This window comes from Phaenicophaeus curvirostris, chromosome 2, assembly GCF_032191515.1.
Source record: "Phaenicophaeus curvirostris isolate KB17595 chromosome 2, BPBGC_Pcur_1.0, whole genome shotgun sequence".
In the NCBI taxonomy this organism is placed as follows: domain Eukaryota; kingdom Metazoa; phylum Chordata; class Aves; order Cuculiformes; family Cuculidae; genus Phaenicophaeus; species Phaenicophaeus curvirostris.
In genome coordinates, this window is record NC_091393.1 from 31,669,851 (window position 1) to 31,684,844 (window position 14,994).

The 14,994-nt window shown below is 35.1% G+C and overlaps 1 protein-coding gene across 1 annotated transcript in view; it reads right to left on the bottom strand.

Annotated features, from left to right (window-relative positions):
- Positions 1–14,994, bottom strand: part of LOC138717797 (activating signal cointegrator 1 complex subunit 3) — a 277,866-nt gene that overhangs the window by 121,374 nt on the left and 141,498 nt on the right. The window contains exon 14 of the mRNA XM_069851636.1: positions 13,186–13,320. Within this exon, the coding sequence (XP_069707737.1) occupies positions 13,186–13,320 (135 nt within the window). The remainder of the gene's footprint in view (positions 1–13,185; positions 13,321–14,994) is intronic.

Sequence of the window (14,994 nt, forward strand, 5' to 3'; positions counted from 1 at the left end):
TCAGGCTGGACATTAGGAAAAAATTCTTCACAGAAAGGGTCATTGGGCACTGGAACAGGCTGCCCAGGGAGGTGGTTGAGTCACCTTCCCTGGAGGTGTTTAAGGCACGGGTGGACGAGGTGCTAAGGGGAATGGTTTAGTGTTTGATAGGAATGGTTGGACTCGATGATCCGGTGGGTCTCTTCCAACCTGGTTATTCTATGATGCTATGATTCTATGATTTTACAGAAGTGATAAACAATCACAACGTAGACAAACTTATGTACAGATAAATATTTTCAGTAAAGCTTCTAGCATGTTTCATTAGACATTTTCAAATGTCTGGGCAGATCAGATATCTGAAAGTGGGATACCCAAAAGATATATTAGCATTTTGATTTCTATTGCAAGGGGCACAAAACATAAATGTGAGAAACCTCCTTGTGAGGTACTGAGAAGGACAGAACTACAGGGTACCTTTGCTACTCAAGCACCGTTAGAAATATGACAACTCCACTATAAGCTAACACCATACTTTATTAAAGAGGTAACAAAGAAATAAATATTTCATTAGAATTAAAATGGATAAATGGCTGACTGATTGTTGATATCAATGCAGAGAGAGCAAGATATCATAATGCCTATAATCATGTACTATTTTTAATAGATGATATATATATAAACTCTGATCTTTAATCACATTTAAGAGCCACTAACTTTGACTTAAGAAAACTAAATATTAAAAATCTTTGTGAAGATCTCCTAACTGTTACCAAAAAATCAAAATATTTTTCTGCAAAGGCAGAATGATGGTGAGAAGTTTTACTTGCCTAATTAGAACTGTTTCACATGTAAACTATACCAAAAAATAAAAATGCTAAGCCAAAAAACCTTCAAATCTGAAAATCTCGTGTAAATTTTTTGGAAAAGTTTCCAGGCCATATGCACATCATCTGCAAATATGTCAAAACAGGATCTGTCCTGCTTGTCTTTTGTTGTTTTTCTAGTTTATCTTACAGGTTAGGAATGATTTTTCCTAACAAAAGCCTGAAGCTGAATAAAACCACCGCCTGAAATGCCTTCCAATTAATTCCATGCATTTGGTCTCCAAATGTTCTAGCAATATCACTCTAGTTCTTAATATTCTCCTAATATCCCATTCTAGAGAATGCATTAGAAATGTTGACAACATTCATCTCAAATGGCTTTTCTATTTGGAGTTTGATAAATAAATGTGGAGTATGATAAATTCAAGGCCAGGCTGGATGGGGCCTTGGCCAACCTGATCTAGTGGGATGTCCCTGCCCATGGCAGGGGGGTTGGAATTAGATGATCTTTAAGGTCCCTTCCAATTCTGTGATTCTATGAAATACCAGGACATAGCACTTCTGAGTATTTAGAATTTCTTAAAATATTTACTACCCATGCTACGACTGTAACTTGGAGAAGAAAAAGATTCTGCTGGTTCCATAGCTGCTGGCAATACCACCTATAGCCATACAAGAGATCATAAGCCAAATCTTGCTTCTCAGTCAAGCTTGTTTACCTAATGAAGAAAGTTAGCATTTGACAGGAAAGAAGTACCCTAGGAAAAAACATACTCCAGTGTCAGCACTTTTCAGTATGTCTTACAGAGTACTAAAAATGAACTAGTTTAAGACCTTGTTCTACCAAAAGCCTAACAATCTTCTAGTAATTTGATGTGAATAAAATTTAAAGTTCTAGAAGTTTACAATTTTTCTATCTTTTAGTTTTATTGAGTAAATTTAATTCTTTATCTACTTGTACTGATATTGTCCAGGGTGAGGCCTATTTGGTGGAATGGGGATGGCGAACTTCTAGTTTTTCTAAGAATTCATACATAACCACCAAAATTCACAAGTCTCCTAGTATTGCTGTCTTCCTACATACACATTTCTAGCAGCTTCTCACAATCCATATACTTCCAAATATGCCTCCTGGTTTTTTTAGTAATTTTCTTTTAATTCCATACTGCAGAGTAAGCTTCATTTTGTTACCTACCAGTTTTCATTATCATTCATGCAGTTTGTGTATACTCTAGCTTTGACAAAAACACGATGCTGTTAGTCTAGTTCCCACTAGCATAATACATAAACTTTAGTTCTAGTTCTGTCTTTTGGTCAAATGAGCCAAAAATTACTAACATGCTACATGTGCAAAGATATATCCAAATACACACTTATATGATGCTCATTAAAAATCTTCGTAGTAGGATGAAAAGAATACTGGCTTTTAGCTTTTTTTTTTGTGTCTTCTTTTTTTTTGGAAATCTTCTATAATCAGTCCCTGTTGGTTTTGATGTAACAATCTACTAGCAACAAAAAGAATTTTCTGAAATAATTAGGTTATTCAAAAGAGATTTGGTGAATTTAGGCAAAATTATAATTTTACATTGATAAAGGTGATATACAATGGTATCTGTACTTCCTAAATCATAGCCTTCTAAGGTTTTATACAACACAATGCTTTTCTCCAGGACAATGATTTCCAATAAGCAGGATTCTTCTGAGTCCTGGCTGACTTTTGAAATTCTGGTTCAAAGGAGCTAAAGATGAATACAAAATAACCAGAAGATAAAACTAAATGCTGTAGATATCAAAGCTTTCAAATCTTCTGGCCTCCTACTATGGAGAAACGATGATAATATAAAACATAAAGAGGATATGCTAAAAAACAGGGGCCGACTATACACTTCTTACAACTTAAATCAAAAAGAGAAATGTATGGCAATAAATATTTGGCAGCTCTCTGGAAAGAAGTCCACATAGCTTTCTGAAAGTATGCTTAATTACTTTTTAAGCCACTTTGTTTTCTCCAAAGCACCTCCAGTTCTCAGCATGTGGTACGAACAGACAGTGGATCAAATTCAATTCACTGACTCTTACCGGTTGCTTCTAATTGCTCTTTTATTTAAAATTCTTAAGTGTGCACTCATTTTACTCATTATTTCACAATTCATTTTAACCAGATATCATTGCAAGCTTCAGCACAAAATGCTTATGTCCAGTTCTGATCTACTCTACTTATTGTGCAAATAAACTAAAGGAACAGTTAAAAAGCCCAGCCAAATTTGCCCAAATTATAGTATTTTGGAGAGTAGGAAGTGGAAAGTGGATGATAAATGAAATAGCGAGCACACACAGCTAGACAATTCCATTGAACCAGAATCAATGCAAACTGTGTCTGGAAAGCTTTCTAATTTGAAAATAAGTGAAATTAAAAATATGAACTGAAGAGAAATCTAATATTTTTCTTCATCTGTTAAGAAAATAATGCTTTCTAAATGAAAAGTTGAATCAAGTATCTAAATGTACCTTGGGGAAAAAAAAACCTCAACATTTGCCACACTTTTTGTTCAACAGAAGGAAGTCTATCAATCGACAAGTGAACTGAATATTCCTTGCAACAGGTAAATTTATTTAATTGCACTTATTTTAATCATGTTTTTAAAGAGACAGAGTGAGATCATTTTCCATATTGCAGTGATGTTTTCTGTCAAATTAGGTGTTAAAGAACATGTACTTCTCAATTATGACAGGTCAAAAATTCAATTTTAAAATAATCACAGTCTAAAAAATCCTATATGATTATTGTATTATTTTATACAATATAAATAAATAAATTCACATGAACCCTCAGAAAGTGAAAGAAACATGGTGAGTTAATAGCGATAATCCAAAGGAAAAACATCAAGTAACCCTAGAAGAAAGCACTTCCTATTCTACAGGATAACTGAACTACAGGTTTTGTTCTGAATTTTATTTCAGGAAAGGCACCTACAAAGGGTGTCCTGTGATGGCCTGCATCTTTAAAGCAATGAACAACCACATAATGGAGGTTTTTTTATGTCGTTCATTTACAACCCAATGAACAGTACTTTGAGGCTTTTGCAAGGTTCCTTTATAAGTCAGCTGTGATGCTGTAGAAAAAGCTAAATTGAACACAATTCACTGGACCTTGGAAAATTTACTTTGTTTTTTTCCTGTAAAAGAAATCAAATACAGCTTCTAATAGAATGTTAATCACTGAACAGTATCAAGTTTGCTTGAGAATAATGTAATTATCATGAAATTTAAAGTACAACTGATCACAAGCAGCACTCACTGTCAGTGCACAATACAGAAAACCCACAAATTCTTATTTACTGTTCAGTAATTTCTCTTCATTACTAATACCTACTGTAGCTACACTATTTCTCGACACATGAATTCCTAAGTAGATAGGATCTCTTTAAATTCTATTTTCTAGTCAGCATATGGTTTCCATATGAAGCTAGTTAAATTGCATGTGACCAAAACCATTTGCCAGTATGGTTGGTATATCTGACAAAGAAGAGGTGCGTGAAAAATATGATTATTGTCTACAGTCTCGTTGTGAACATATTGCACAAGATTATGCATTGCAGCCAAGAACTAACCGGCACATCTTCGAAAAGCTATGCAAGACCTATAGGTCATTAGTAATTTAGGGATTTCTCTTTTTTTAATTTTAATTCCTTGCCTGGAACAATCCCTAGGGACTGGAAGCAGCTGAAAACAGCTGAGCCAACCAAGCTCCCGGAAGGAGGGCTAGAGATGGGCTAGGGCAGAAAGCATCTCCACTGACTTTAATATTATCTTATTATTTATTTTTGCTGGAGTGTTCACAAGTGATCAGATATTGCCAGCCTTTGAACTTGCTAAATGACAGAAGAAAACATGATGAAAAGGGAGCTTTATCCTCTCAAGAAATATTACGTATTTTTAATATATACCAGAGCTTCATTACAAATGGTGAAAGCAAGCACTGTCAAATATAAAAGCGGGTAGTAGGCTGTGTTACTGAAGTGGAAAGAGTGCAGTCTTGTTTTCCAAACTTGTGAATATGAAAAAAAATAATACTGAATTTTTTTTTGTTTTGTTTTGCTTTTCCCTCCCAAATGGCTTTGCATATCTATTTTCATATTCATACATACTTTGTGTAACAATGAGATTTTGAGTTGAAATCATCTTACCCAGGGAAGCTATCAACCAATAAATAGTGCAGAAAGACCTAGCAAACCTTTTCTTTTTGACCTGGATTATATGCTAAAATATTCTAGCAGCTAACTGAAGAACTGAAGTAGATTTTCATAGTCAAAGGAAAATGGAATGTTGTGTGGCTTTTCTCTCTGTCAGTGCCCCTGAATGAGGTTAAAACTTCAGGAAAGACAAGGAGACCACAAAATCTCATGTAAGGAACAGCAAAAATGCGTAGGAAAATGTTTAAATACTTTTAATATATTCACTTATTCATGTTGAAATAAGTTAGTTTTTATCAACATTTATGCCTATTTTAAAGGAAAAAAAATACATATATGCTGCTACTGACTGAAAACTTCTGTGACTGCAGAATCAATGAAATAGCTTGTTAAAGCTGCTCACTGCAGTAAGCAATATCATAGCCTGACAGCAAGGAACCTCTGCTAGTCTAATACAGCTCCTATATCCCAGAGAGAAATGAGTTTCAGTGTGTTTTAATTAGACATGAAAATAAAATCTTACAATTAAATCAAATTAACTATTAAAAGCATTATTTAAAACAATACACCTTTGATTTTCATTTTCTGTATTTACAAGGACGAATAAAGAAGACATTTAAAAAAATTGACTGAATACAAATGCTGCACTACCTTGCAGGAGGCTGTGATAGATTTCTTTTAAGGAAAGAAGCTTAATCATATTATAACTATGACAACAGTTGCAAATGATCTTACAAAGTGCATTTAGTATGTAATAAGAAATTTTATCAACAATGAAAGGGGATGCTATAGGCAATGCATTATCCTACAGTTTATCAGAGCATTTCCATGGAGGATTAGTAAGAAAGGTATTAAATCTTACATTTACAGTGATGAAATCCATTATTGATTTTAAACCTGAGTAACTCTGAAATTGCTGAAATGTTGTGTAAAAAAGCATAAAATGTCTTTTTGGAGTTCCTTGGACAAAATAAATTTAGTAGCCCTGTCAGCTGTATTCTCAACCTCAGAGATCACTCTAGAAAAAGGTTTGCTATCCCGTTTTGCTTCTAGGAGTCCCATTACTAACACAGCACATCTTCTGGAAGTAGAACAAATATTCATGAGGCAGCTTTCCAAAGATAAACAGGATAAAACTATGCATCGTTGCATATCAAGTTGACACTCATGATAGATAAAACAGAATATATGATCAAGCCCATAGATTAGGGGGAAAAAAAAGTCCATTTTATTTTTCACAGGATAGCAGAAGAATGTTACTTGTTACCTCACTGCTGTAACTATCAGATCTCGAGAGACAAGTGAACGAATCTGAAATCCTTGGATCAGAGAATGGCTTTTAGAAAGATAACAGAATTCAATCTATACTATATATTCTATACTTTCTGATTCATAATAGAAACACTAGAAAATTCCTGTCAACTGCATACAATGTACAGGAGTACATGGAACTACAAAATAGAAAACAGAACTACAAATCTAAAGCCGTGCAAATACGACTTCTAGAGTGACACTTAAAAAAAATAACTATCATAATAACAGAAATATACATCAAACTTCAAATGTTTTTCCTTTTTAAAGGTCAGGAAAAGCAAAAGCAAAAAGAAATTGTTTACTGTGTCTGCCAACTTTTGATTTCAGTTTACAGTAGGTAGTAACTAAGTTAACTCTAATACGTAAAAAACCTGGAGGCAACATTTTTCTAATGCTCACAATACATTTTTCTGTAAATAAACCTATCTAAAACCTAAATGTCCATCTAAATAGCTCATAATACTAAAATTTCACTAAAGCTCAGGATTCATTAAAAAAGTACGATCACTCACACATTTTTCTTTAATTTGTCAATTGTTGTGACCACATCATCTCATGAATTTTGTTTCTGACTTTTAAGAAGGACTACCTAATATAATATCCCATGAAAGAAAAATAAAGAGCTTTGTTCCATTCTCTGAGAGATAATTAGCAAGTACTTTTCAAAAGTAAAAAAACCCACAGTAATTATAAAACAAATAGGGAAATTCAATATATGTTTGACATTTAATATAGCCTAATATATTTGAATACATATCCTCATCTTATTTTTATAGTTTTTAAATGGCATATCAAATATTAGATGTGTTATTAGTAAAACAAAAATAAAATGAGGATTTGCTCCGAAATAATTAAATGTCAAACAAATGATTACACATCAAATATTTGATGAATGTTCTCTAAAAATTAATTTCTAATAATTTAAAAACATTTGACAGACAATTAAGAGGATTAGTAAAATTGGTTTCAAATTTTAAAGGCCAGCAAATAATACAACGCTTCTAACTATTCTATCCCATTCTTCAGTTCCTTCTATGTGTTCAAGTAGCCTCTACGTATACTTGCTGTGTCTAGACTAGAACACACATGATCTGAGCATTACTTATTCTTTTATGTCATACACTTGATTTCATATGTTTCTCAATATCATCTTCATTCATTACACTGAACACTGTATATGGAATACAAAACAAGGTTTGTATTACATTATCAAGAATATTCTCTTCCAGGTATTGCTAAATTTCATACCAAATGAAATGGCAAGACTGAATGGCCTGCTGCCTGATAATTTTGGGAACTGTGCCAATAAACATCCCTTTATACGCAATGGCTTTTGTCAGACAAACTTGACATTATTATTATGAAGCTTAAATTAATCACTCTGCATCATACAGCACTGATATAATACAGTTAGACTTCTGTCAGAAATTTAATTTATATGGTATGGCGCTGGGAGTTTAGTACTATACAAAATGAATTTCACTTATTAAGGAGATTAAAATTAGGCAATGATGATCAAAGAAATTAATTGAATGTAGAAACTTTAGCTTAGTAGAATGTCTAATGAGGTTCTCCAGAGATACAATTTGATCCATGGATATTTCATATTTTTACTGGTGATCAAAAATTTAAAATGTGACCATGTTGATTGAAGGTAGAGTTTGGACAACTGAAGCACTCTGAAGTAACGGTAAATGCTTGCAAGGACAGATCAGTTCCACAATGCCATTTGGCTAACCTACAGGTAGAGCTTTGAGATATCTGAGAACGAAGACCCTAGGCTGTGTTTTGAGCATGGATTTTAAAAAGAATCCCAAAAAGCTCTTACAAGTCATGTGTTTTATCATGGTAATACACAATGTATTGGATAAGATGTATTTGTATAAGGTATAAGAACTGCTGTTTCACGTCAGAATGAAAGTTTGTCTACAGCAGTTGTCTCTGAACAGCAAAAGCCTAAGGAAGAGTATGTATCAATGCTCCTCCCAGTATATTCTCCTGGCCACCAGAAATTTGTCATTAAGAGATTACTGTGTGGCTTGATCCACCTCTAATGACAATTCACTATAATTTAAATGAATAAGAACTTTCACAGTGAGAAAAATTAACCAGTGAAAAGATCAGCATGAGATCCCAGGTCTCGATCAGTAGGCAAGTCAGTTAAGACACGAGGAATGACACACATCAAGGCTGTATATATCTTGCTGAAGCTCAAACAGAAATTCAGGCCCTGCTCAATTCTTTACATTGCTTTATAAACATCTCACAACATCTAGTCCTTCTTGTCCACAAAAACTATCAATCCATTAGTCTGTCTCTGCAGCATTTCTACAACTCTGGCTCATTCTGTTCAGAACTACACTTGGCTGCAGTAATAATGTTTTTTGTTTCCTTCCCACCCCCCTGACAGTTTTAATGCTAGAAAAGTGTACAGTTATAATTCCTGGTCACAGTCACTTACACATATATTTTTAGTCTCTGTCTGCACACCTACGTGCCACTGGAGTGCTTACCCTAGCCAGTAAACCTCTCCGGTATTAGAATTACCAGTGGAGAAGAAAATTGCTACACTTTCAGGTTACCTGAACATAGACATGCATTGCACATGCTTCATATAGTGCTATTTGAGCCTTACGTGTTTAATTACGAAATGACTTAATTGGAGAAGAAGTAGAAAGGTAGTGGGGAAAAAGTCTCTTTATCGAAGCTTGACTTCACTGTCTCTACCTGATACACTTTGAAATCTTTAGACATTTTAGTGCAGAAAATTACTACGACAAAACATGAGATTAGAAAAGATAAGTCCATCTTTGATAAAATGAACATACATTACTGTTGTTACTAGTCACTTCTGTTAGAAATTGAGACTGAACAGTAATAATTTTAATAAAAAACCCCACATGCTCTAATCACCCAAATCTTTGGTCTACTCATATGTCTTAATATGTTAGCCTTAATTGCTCAGCAAAATGTTGTTAGTATACCACTCATTTTATGATTATTGATGACTGTTTACGCAGAGTTGCTACCTGGCAGCGTATATATCTTATTTGATTAGCATCCTTATTGTGATAACTATATATAAATAAAAATAGGGCTCAAAAACATATGCTGTGACATAATTTCTAAACTTGATATGCATTTTTATTTTAAATGAGAACAAGTTTCCTATGAACAGAGAAAATGTATTAGATTTCCTTTATATCTAAAAAACTCCTTTTGTAGGTAATATTTATCAGGTAACAGAGGCAAAACCAACAAAATACCTGTTTTTTATGTTAAGTAAAATAATTTAACTTTAGTGAATGGATCCTGGAAAAGGATGAATGGAAGTATGTAGAAAAAGTTATTGGTGATGTTTTGCCACAGGCTTCAGTATAACTAGGCCTTCACTCTGTTTTTATGATTATCATTACTAATTTATTTATGGGTGTCATTGAAGAAGCCCCTAAGTACACTGCAGTATATATTTTGTCTAATAACAATAACACCACTACCACCAATTATATTTTTTTCAGGATCTAGGTCATATTTACATGCATAAGAAGTAAAATAATGTGAATTTGCATTAATGTAAAATGTGCATATCACATATATTGAACACTGAAGGAATTAAATGAATTATTCTGTCTGTTGATAGCCATTTTAAGACTTGAGGCAGCCACAACAACATTATGTGAATGCTGCTGAAGAACACAATTCTCTCTCATTCACTGCTATGCTCTTCACACCCCTTCTTTCTTATCAGTCCTTGGTTGTAAATTTGTTCTGTGCTTACGAGTCATACTTCATGGTCTTGCTTTCCAAGACAATCATCACTGGCTTCATTTGTAACGGCATTTGGTCTAAACTTTTGGACTTTTCCTATATACTAATTCTTAAGAACATATCACATCCTGTTGGGAAAAATTCTATACTTTCTCACATTAATCTTTCATATTTCACTTTCTCCTGTAAGATACAAGAACACTTGGAAGTATTTAACTATTCAAGTCATACTGAACTTGTTTCTACAGCTTCTTCTGAAAAAGAATGATGCTCGTAGTTTCATGTTAAAACGCTAGTTTCCCAACATAAAAGTTCAAATTCCCTTCAGAATTTGCTTAGAATAACAAGCACATTTCACATGAATACACATACAGTGACAATATTTTATTCACATTTTGTATTTATAGCATTTAAAGCTAAGCTTACAGTTTTCCCATTTCTTGCATCATGATGTTAAGTTATGAGAAGGTGAACTCCTCTCTATTCAAGCCATTTGTACAGTGTAAAAGCAGAGAGATTTGTCTACTTCATGGAAACTTCTCAGGGGATTCTACCATGCAATTCTCTGAATAAGTCGAAGACTGCTCACCTGAAGACCACAGTCCTAACTCTTGCTGTTTATCAACACTGCCTTCCTCTGAATATTGAGCCTAATAGCTCAATTGTCATTCATGGCAAGAGTTACCTCCAGTTCTTCCCAGCAAGCCAAGTAGGAGTCTGGTTGGATTCAAAAGCTGTCTCTAAATGCAGCCTATGAACTTCATGGGCCTATGAACCTCATAGCTTGAATAATGCTATCCCCTGAGGAGATGGTTGAAAATGAAAATGAAGGCTGGTCAGCAGGAGACTTCTGCTAGTAGCTCCTCATAAGTCATATTTAAAGCTGCCTGGAGGAGAGGGACCTGGGGGTGTTGGTTGACAGCCGACTGAATATGAGCCAGCAGTGTGCCCAGGTGGCCAAGAAGGCCAATGGCATCTTGGCTTGTATCAGAAATGGCGTGACCAGCAGGTCCAGGGAGGTTATTATCCCTCTGTACTCGGCACTGGTGAGACCGCTCCTCGAATACTGTGTTCAGTTCTGGGCCCCTCACCACAAGAAGGATGTTGAGGCTCTGGAGCAAGTCCAGAGAAGAGCAACGAAGCTCGTGAGGGGGCTGGAGAGCAGGTCTTATGAGGAGCGGCTGAGAGAGCTGGGGTTGTTTAGCCTGGAGAAGAGGAGGCTGAGGGGAGACCTCATTGCTCTCTACAACTACCTGAAAGGAGGTTGTAGAGAGGAGGGTGCTGGCCTCTTCTCCCAAGTGACAGGGGACAGAACGAGAGGGAATGGCCTCAAGCTCCGCCAGGGGAGGTTCAGGCTGGACATTAGGAAAAAATTCTTCACAGAAAGGGTCATTGGGCACTGGAACAGGCTGCCCAGGGAGGTGGTTGAGTCACCTTCCCTGGAGGTGTTTAAGGCACGGGTGGACGAGGTGCTGAGGGGCATGGTTTAGTGTTTGATAGTAATGGTTGGACTCGATGATCCGGTGGGTCTCTTGCAACCTGGTGATTCTATGATTCTATGATATCCACTACGTCCCCATGGACAGGTGGCCCATAACAGACCTCAACCACAATATCCCTGTCTGTTCCATCCTGGTCCAACCCTGAACCAGCCAGGAGCTGCATATGGCCAGTTTCACTGCGGAGGTCTGCACAGACAAGGATCTAACAAGGTTTACAGTTAGACTCTATGATCTTAAAGGTCTTCTGCAATCTGAACAGTTCAGTGATTCTGTAACCGAGAGCACAACTCCCTCTGCTCCTCTTCCCTATCTGTCCTTTCTAATATGATACATAAGATGCATTGCCTCAGAGATGTAATCTGCCTGTTATAGCCAAAAGTGTTAAGTATGTTCTGTCAAAACACACTCACATTATGCATTATTTTCTGAAGCAGCTAGAAATGCTAGAAACAGTTGATTTGTCCTTTTGATGTAGTGTAGACTAGTCCACCTTCTAAAAAGTCATTACAGTACTATGACTCCAGGATTTCCTGCCCAAGCTGAAAAGCAGCCAGGAAAGAGGCTAACCAAAAGCAGGACACCCTAGCAGCATAAATTCTGGCAACCAAAAGTTCACTCCCTCATGGAAATGGGTTACTGGGAGCAGACAGCTGGTTTGAATGCATTATATTGGCAGGTAGCACATGATCTAAGGATGATAAGACAACTACTTTAAGAATGGATGACAACTTCATCAAAAAAGCATCCTGATCTTAAATGTGCTCTTCATGATTAAAAAAATGAAACAAAATCTCCTTACTAGCATTGCAAATTGCATCTTAATGTAAAAGTCACTGACATCTTAAAAAAAAAAAAAGCAGTCAACACTGGTCCATACTTTATATTATTCTGTGTTTAAAGATTTGTCATAGTGTCCACTCATTACATACAGGATGTAGAAGACAGAAGAAAGAGCAAGTAATTTTGGAGCAGCCTTGGCAGGGTGGTTGAAACTAGATGATCTTCAAGGTCTCTCCCAATTCAAACCATTCCATAATTTTATGATTTGTTATTTTACTCAGTATCTCCTAGACTTCAGTGTGATGCATAAATACTCTTAGAAAAATAAGTTATTTCAGATATGCAGTCAACCAATCCAAAGGCCATCTCATCTATCACTCTCTTAATTTGTACAATAAATGCTACCTTAAATCACTATGTAATCACAAGCAGCAATAGCCTGTATTCCAAATAGGCTTAGAACTTTTCTCTGCAACATTCTAATGGTTCCCATCAACATAAGAATATGCTTTCTAATTCATTCAATCCCAGAATGAAGAGAAGAACAAAACAGCAGTAGTTTTCACTGAAATACAGAACAAGCTGGGAAACTACTACTTTGACAGATACCTCACACAATATGCCCTGCTGAAATAAGCATATAATTTTTTCAAACTACTTCAGCAATAATTGGGAGTGTCTAAATAAACACTTGTACTTTCAATAGCTTAAGAGAAAAGTATATATTCCCAGAAGCTCCAAAATACTTCATCTATTCCTATCTTGGACTGAAAACATTAATTCTAGGACTGTAAAGAATATCAGTGTAAATTATTTACTTACTTGTTTTTCAGCTTGTCCATAATCTGATCCTTGGGGTGACAAAAAGTGACAAATATGACCATTGTTTTTTGCTTTCTCTCGAAGACCCATAGCAGTTCGTACTGTGGCATTTCTAGCATGAACAAACACCATCACCTTGAAGACAGAAAGAAACAGGGCTGATAAGAAATAACATAAGTCTTAATCAAATAATGAAAATAGGCAGGTGGTCCTGCCTATATTACATTTAATATTTTCAAAGAGCTTTTAAGAAGGTTCTCTTTCTTTTTAGTTCTTTAGTTTTTAAAAGATAGAGAACAATTGTTGGCAAAAAAACCCCAAACCAACAGTTGGCAGTTTTCACAAAATACAGAGATTACCACTAATGTAAAGGGTTGTGTTCTCTGACACATCCTAAGTGATCTGGAAATAAACAGTGAGGTGACGTTTCCTGATGGTACAACTTGACTGCGTGATACAGTTGAATATAAAGAACTTCAGGAGGATATTGTTGTCTCACACCATTGGACAATCAGAAAGATGAATGAATTTAAGCACCAACAAGTGCAAAATACATGTAGGGATACAAATTTTAAACTAAAATATAAGATTATGGGTTTTAAATCATCACTCAGGGAGATCCCTTGGAAACATTGTGGACATTTCCTTGAAAATACCAACTAAGAATTGAGTACTAATCAATAATTGTTTATACCCATGTCTGCAGCAGGTTTTGGAAACACAGTTGGGTATCATCCAACCAACACCCCTGTCACTTGATTATGGTTATAACCTTCACATATGGTATCTGAACCAAGAGACAGCAATAAGATGTTAATACTTATTCCTCTACACACGTATATGAAGAAATTTAACCTGGTATTAAATTTAAGATTCACTGTAAGGCACATTTGAGATGAATCTTGGCATTAAGCCCCCAACTGATGTAGAAACGGAAAACATCACTTAGTTCTAGTGTAGTAACAGTATTGAATGTCTGGGAAAGGTATACTATAGAAAACACTTTCTGTATTGTCCCCCTAAGCACACTGTATTGTCCAGGGTTTGCTTAAATTGACCTCTTAAATTGCTTAAATTGTGTTGGTTAGACAATTCTTCTGTTTGATCAAGTACAACAATTTCTGTGTTCTTAACACTCACATATAGAAAAAATTGAGTGTTGGACTCTTGAGAAAATAGCAAACGCCGTTTTGAAAGTCCATCTAATCTTAATTAAAACTGTAACTATGGAGTTGCAGTTCTGTTTTAAGGTAGTTTCAGTTCAATGCTAAGATTTGTAAGTCAGTTTCCAGAGAGCCCTGGCCTTTTGGCACCATCATGCAGGTATCAACTTGCAGTATATAAATTGAATTACTTTAAATGAAACACTATTACCAAAGTGGCAGTATTCGGGATATAATTAAACAAGTTATTGCCTCTGTTCTTAACTTGGAAGTTAAAAATTTAATTATAGTCATATAATGTACAGATAATTTTATATAAAAGTAGACATTATAGTCGTGAATTTATATAAATTATAAATTTATAATTAAAACCAAGCAAATTAATTCAGGTGTCAGAGAAGAGATAAAAGAGAAACTGTGTGCATAACATTACTGGCAGGAACTACTATTCACTTTTTTTTAGCTTATTTGATACATCTTTCCATCATAAATTTAGTAACACTGTGACTCCTGCAACTATTACCTTTCATCTGAGTAGAATTATTCTCAGATACATGTCACAGTTTGCAACATCAATTTTCTCTAACTTAAAAACTACATACTGACAAAATATTTTAAAAATTTCTTGGAAAAATAAGAGAACCAC